Source organism: Neoarius graeffei, chromosome 25 (assembly GCF_027579695.1).
Source record: "Neoarius graeffei isolate fNeoGra1 chromosome 25, fNeoGra1.pri, whole genome shotgun sequence".
Lineage (NCBI taxonomy): Eukaryota > Metazoa > Chordata > Actinopteri > Siluriformes > Ariidae > Neoarius > Neoarius graeffei.
The window spans coordinates 59,181,240-59,187,375 of NC_083593.1; the positions used below are offsets into that span (position 1 = coordinate 59,181,240).

Genomic DNA, 6,136 nt, shown 5'->3' on the forward strand with positions numbered 1-6,136 from the left:
ACGTGTCTTCCTAAATCACGACCTGAATCTTCATACAAAAATCATGGTGTTCCAAGCCATCGTTCTCTCCACCCTCCTTTATGGCTCTGAGGTGTGGGTTCTGTATAGGAGTGACATAAAAAAGCTGGAGCATTTCCAACAGCAGAAACTCCGTGCAATCCTGAAGATCAAATGGCAAGACCTCGTCTCCAATGAATCTGTCCTTCTCCAAGCCAATCTCCCTAGCATCGAGTCCACGATGGCATGACATCGCCTCCGCTGGGCAGGACACGTCAGAAGAATGCCCACAACCCGACTCCCCCGCCAGATCCTGTTCTCACAACTTGAATCCGGCACAAGATCCCGAGGAGCCCCCAAACGTTGATTTTGCGACCAATTGAAGGCCACTCTACTTCACTGCAACATTGACCGTGCCAACTGGGAGACCCTCGCTGAGGACCGCACTGAGTGGAGGCGCACCATCATTCAGGGAACAGACCGCATGGAGAATCAACGACATTGTGAGGTAGAGGCCAAGAGACAACAACGGAAGGAGCGGCTTCTCCTTCCTCGCTCACCACCCACCCTGCCTTGCACAAAGTGTCCCCAACTCTTCTGTTCTGCTCTGGGTTTGAGCAGCCACATAAGACATCGTCACCCCCTGAATCAGTAACAACTGAGGTGGATCTGACATGAACTCTAGTGCTCGGTCACGAGCGACTGCCAGAGAGAGAGAAGCAGAAAGAAGTTAATAAGCATCCAGTGTCTAATGTCCTTTACATGTTCCTCAATTCTATTAATCTGGTGTCTCCCATCAGGTTTTGCAGAAACATACAACTGTGTGTCATCAGCATAACAGTGGAAACTAATATGATGTTTACGAATAATATCACCCAGAGGGAACATATATAAAGAAAAAAAGCAGTGGACCCAAGACAGAACCTTGTGGAACACCAAACTTTACCTCAATATGTCTAGAGAAGTCACCATTTACATCAACATACTGATAGCGATCAGTTAAATAAGAGCTGAGCCAGGAGAGGGCCGTTCCCTTAACTCCCACAACGTTTTCTAGTCTATCCAGAAGAATGGAATGATCAATGGTATCAAATGCTGCACTAAGGTCAAGCAACACAAGCAGCGAGACACAGCCCTGATCAGACGCCAACAGTAGGTCGTTTACTACTTTAACCAGAGCTGTCTCTGTGCTATGATGTCTAAATCCTGACTGATGCATTTCATGGATGTTATTGACAAACTAATCAGGTGGGCCGGCTCTGTGGTCGGCGTGAAGCTGGACTCTCTGGTGATGGTGGCAGAGAAGAGGTCTATGGACAAACTACTGAACATCATGGACGATGCCAGTCACCCTCTGCACACCGTCAGCAACCAGAGGAGCCTGTTCAGTGACAGAATGCTCCTTCCCAAGCGCAGGACGAACAGACTCAAAAACTCCTTTGTCCCTCACACCATCAGACTGTACAACTCCTCTCTGGAGGGGGAGGAGGGGGAACAGGAGGAGAGAGGATGGGAAAGAGCAGTAGCCTCGCCTAACAATAAGCAATACCGGACAATGTGCAATATCTCTCCTGCTGCCCCCCCTTTCCCTTTTTCCCCTCCTCATATCTTTTTATATTGTATATGTAAATTTATTTTATCTAGAAGTTTTTCTCTACTTCTTTTCTTTGTTTATTTGTAATGATGCTACTAGAATCTTAATTTCCCTGAGGGAACCCTCCCAAAGGGATCAATAAAGTTTTATCTAATCTAATCCAATCCCTATGTAAATATGAGCATAACTGCTGTGCCACAGCTTTTTCAAGGATCTTGGAGATAAAGGGGAGGTTTGATATTGGCCGATAATTGGGCAGCTGACAGGGATCAAGGTCAGGTTTTTTAATCAGGGGTTTGATAACTGCTAGTTTAAAGGATTTGGGCATATAGCCGATTCTAAGAGAAGAATTTGTTATTTTAAAAATAATAAGATAAACTCAGACTGTTTATCCCTGAAACTGTACACTGTGTGGATCTCCCAGACACACACCTGATAGGCTGATCTAAAGTTTTGCATGTGCATATGTGTGATTATTCAGTTACGCTACCTGTCAATCAGATCAGCTTGTTGACGCATGTCATCATTACATCACACTGCATTATGAGGTGTGTGACTGGGTCCTCTGTAAACTGTACAGCGTTTTTATTAATTGGACTGCTGATGTGACCTTCAATGACACCCCCCCCCCAAAAAAAAAAAATTTAAAATAAATAAAACAAACAAACCACCACACACACTCCCACACAGATTTAAAGTGTTTATTATTAGAAGTAACTGGTGAGACACACACTTGGTACAGTCGGATGTTTAACTGCAGTGGGTCTGTATACATAAATGTTATATTAATTAACACCGAGAAAAAACAAACAGCTGAAAAACAGTCTCAGTGAGGAAGCTCATGATGAACGAGTTTATAGTGTGAGCCACAGGACGGGCAACGCTGAGGTTCTCCTTCATGCAGCCAGAACCACACGATGGCTGTGTTGTCCTCCTCACCTACAACACACACAGTTAATGTACACACAAATGCCACATGATAATGAAGATTAAGTGATGTGCTAAATGGAGACGTACAGACGCAGCCAACGAGGCGTTTGTTGTTAATGGAGGGGACGATGTGTGGGTCGTCTTTGGAGCCAGTGTACTGCTTTGGCTTCAGCACACTGTATGGGTCCTGAAAGCATCACACACAATTAAACTCTGAGCAGGTCAGTGTTACAGTGCGTTAAAACTGAGCTAGCTTTATCTGCTCGTACCGCGCCAGCCTTAAAGGACGTCAGAATTCTTTTCTCCAGCCCAGTGGCCTGCTGTTCATCAGTGGGAATGCCTGAAGGCCGGACACACAACATTCATTACTAAGTTCACTTAAACAGATTTCATTAAGACATCTACATGAAACTCCAGAACCCTCTCTCACAAAAACAGGGGTGGTGGTGGGATTTTTATCTTCTGTTTTTGGAAACAAGGTCCATGAATTGTGCGCATGTGTGCAGTTAAAAAAAAAAGTTTCCCAAAAGCATGTAATGGTATGTAAATGGTAAACAGAGCATCACATTGATATTTTAGTGAAATCCAGCCCTGATCATTTATTGCTGTGGAGCTTCTATGGTTCAAGCTCAGTTTTAACCATAAAACTGATCAGAAGGTTGTAAGTTCAAATCCCAGTACTACTATCCCACCACCCCACAGCATGGCCTTTAACCCTGAAATTGCTCTTACACGCATGTTATGATGTGCATTAAAAAATTCCCACATTATCTTTATAACTAAAACACACACGAAATATCTTACATTAAGCTTTAAAAAGGCACCTGCGCTCAGATTTACAAAAAACTCACTAATGGCAACGGCACACTGATCTCTGATCATTAACAAATTCACTGCAAATCTTAGAAATAAAATGCCAACATTAGAAATAAAACCGGTTAAACGAGTATAAAGTTAAATGCTGATGTAAATAAACAGATGAATAAACTCTACATTATTCCCGGAAACAGCGAGCTGAGTCAGGCGGCACCAAGTTATTTCTATAAAATGATAACATTCTAATAAAACTGATAAAGATCACAGGCTTTTAACGAATAATTCAGTGTAATTATTAAAATATAAATAAGAGCAGTTTAGTTTGGCGCAGTAATGAGTGCGCGGTGCGGTTCGGTTCGGTTCCTCAGGACGCCACTGCTTGTCCTTGGCCTGTTTTCAAACGAGTTTTTATATCGAAGCTAAATAATAAATAAAACCCGACATTACTGAAATAAAATCATTAATAACCCGCTTACCTCCGGCCGCCATCCCCCTGCTGAGGACAGGCGCGGAAGAGACACGGCACAGAGCCGAGGCCCGGACTGCGGCTCTCAGTAACCTTGCGGCCATTACTGCTCCTGCTTCAACTGCACCGGACGCACACTGATGACGCAAAAGACTGCGACGGACTGGCGCATACAACTGACGTCTTACTCAGCCATTACAGAAGCAAACTAACGATCAGTATTAAAAAATTCACACAGGTACAATAATTTACAGCCTTAGTATCTTTTGAAAACTTAACTCTTTCTAAATATTTTGAAAGGTCATTTTTGAAAACTGGAGAGGGCTCAGCAACTACTAAATTTACATTTATGAATATAAAATCTGGCAAATATAATTCATAAATACAGGGGCTGCACGGTGGTGTAGTGTAGGGTTTAATATTTTTCCCGAAAATGACATGAATCAGATCCCGGGATAAGACGACCCATTTCCCGGGAATCCCGGGAAATAACTGCGGTTTTTTTTGTTCATTTTTTTTAGCCCAAGTAGGCCTTATGTATGTATAATTCAAATATTCGTCCCAAACTGACATTTTGTATCAAATTGTTACACATTATTTGCATCATTATTAGGGCAAAAGAATACAGTTTAGGCTGCGTCCATTGATGAACACAGCAATAATAAAGTCTGCCACTGCCGTCGTGCGCGACATCTGCGGCAGCGCTAATTAAGGTGGATTGTCCCTGACTTGTCTTCTGAAGAACCCTTAGCCTATATAAAACCAATATTTTACAGAGCTCCATTATAAACACGAAATAATGTTAACCATTGAATGATTCCTTCCTCATCCATTATCCTAAACTAAATCCATTACGTGGCTGTTAATATTTGCAAGTGGCTGCAAACTGGAATAATCACTCGAAGTTAACCAAATATTTCTTTATTGTTCAGGGCAGGCATATTCCTCTCTGATTTTAAATAATAATACAAAAAAGCTTAGGCTAAACACATAGCCTACGTGTTCAATTAATTAAAGAAAATGACCCAAAAATGTTGGCTACATCTGTGCACTACTAAAAGACATAGGCATATAGAAAACGATAGCCTGATTTTAAGTAGTACAAAAAAACTTAGGCTAAACACACAGCCTACATGTTCAATAAATTAAAGAAAATTACCCCAAAATGTACAACTGCACTGCACTAGCCTACTTAAACACAGGCATAGTATAGAAAACGATAGCCTGAACTGAAATAATAAATTTCACTTTGCAATGAACTCGTGGCTCAATATTTCTTTAAGTTTACAATTCATTTCTCACCCTGACCCTGTCCTTCTTTCTTTTTCTTCTGGAAGTGTGCTTTCAAGAAACAGAGAGTGTCGATAGACTCCGCGCTTAGGCGGTTTCGGATTTTCATGACAAATTGGCCGCAGATAGAAAATGCTCTCTCCACCTCCACGGATGTAGCCTGAACAGTATTTAGAGCATCAAACAACTGTTGCAGGTGAGGTGGTCTCCTGTTGGTGGCCTCGAAGAGGGAAAATTCTTTGGTTATAACTTTCATGAAGTCACCGTCTTTCATTTCCTCTGATGCTGGCGTAGTGGTCATATAAATTGCCTGCTGCAGATCTAATGCTAGGTTCCCTTCACTCTGAGTCGAGACTTCTTCATTCAGACTCGGAACTTCCCCTTGCGCACTCGATTGTATAGGCCTACCATCTACTGCCTCTGAAGACGACGCACCATCGCTCTCTTGCACTCTCTCCTCTTGGCAGTGGCTGGCAAAAAGACGTTCCGCAAGTCCCTTAGCGGTCCTCACCAGCATCTGTCTTGATGGCATGCCAAAGATCTCAGTGGGTCTTGGTGCTGGTGCGACTAGAGCACCAGGATCCAGAAGGTACCTGCCGAAAAATATAGTTATTAAATGAGCATAATGACATGCATCCCCATTCCCCAATCAAAATTTAATTGATTAGCCTATAATTGAATTAGGCCCACCTGTACAAAGACACTAGGTTCTTCTGTCTGCGTTCCGTGAACCTGCTCTCAATTGCGTCTCTCATCTCAAGGCTCAGAGGAGTCTCCTGCTTACTCAGCTGACCCATCATGAAAATAAAAATTCCATCTGCTTTGATGAGAGTAGTGTCTCGCTTGCAAAGAGATTCGACTCCCATCCTCACTGGTTTCAAACAGGAGCTCAGTTGTTTTATGAGGACGAGCTCCTCGTTGGTGATTATTAGTGCGGGGTTGATGTCAATGAGGGTCTTGGTCACTGGTCTATGGAGTACTATATAGCAATCCAACATATCAGCCAGGCTGTTCCAACGGGTGCGGCAATCCAAAATGAGCAC

General features: G+C 42.9%; 1 protein-coding gene across 1 annotated transcript; it reads right to left on the reverse strand.

Annotated features, from left to right (window-relative positions):
* Positions 1-2,278: 2,278 nt before the first annotated feature.
* On the reverse strand, positions 2,279-3,946 carry LOC132873201 (cytochrome c oxidase subunit 5B, mitochondrial). Its single transcript, XM_060908542.1, has 4 exons — positions 3,814-3,946; positions 2,791-2,861; positions 2,609-2,708; positions 2,279-2,530 (listed from the first exon to the last, which is right to left on the reverse strand). The coding sequence occupies exons 1-4, from the start codon at positions 3,905-3,907 to the stop codon at positions 2,418-2,420; spliced, it is 378 nt and encodes a 125-aa protein (XP_060764525.1). The 5' UTR covers positions 3,908-3,946; the 3' UTR covers positions 2,279-2,417.
* Between the last annotated feature and the right edge of the window lie 2,190 nt (positions 3,947-6,136).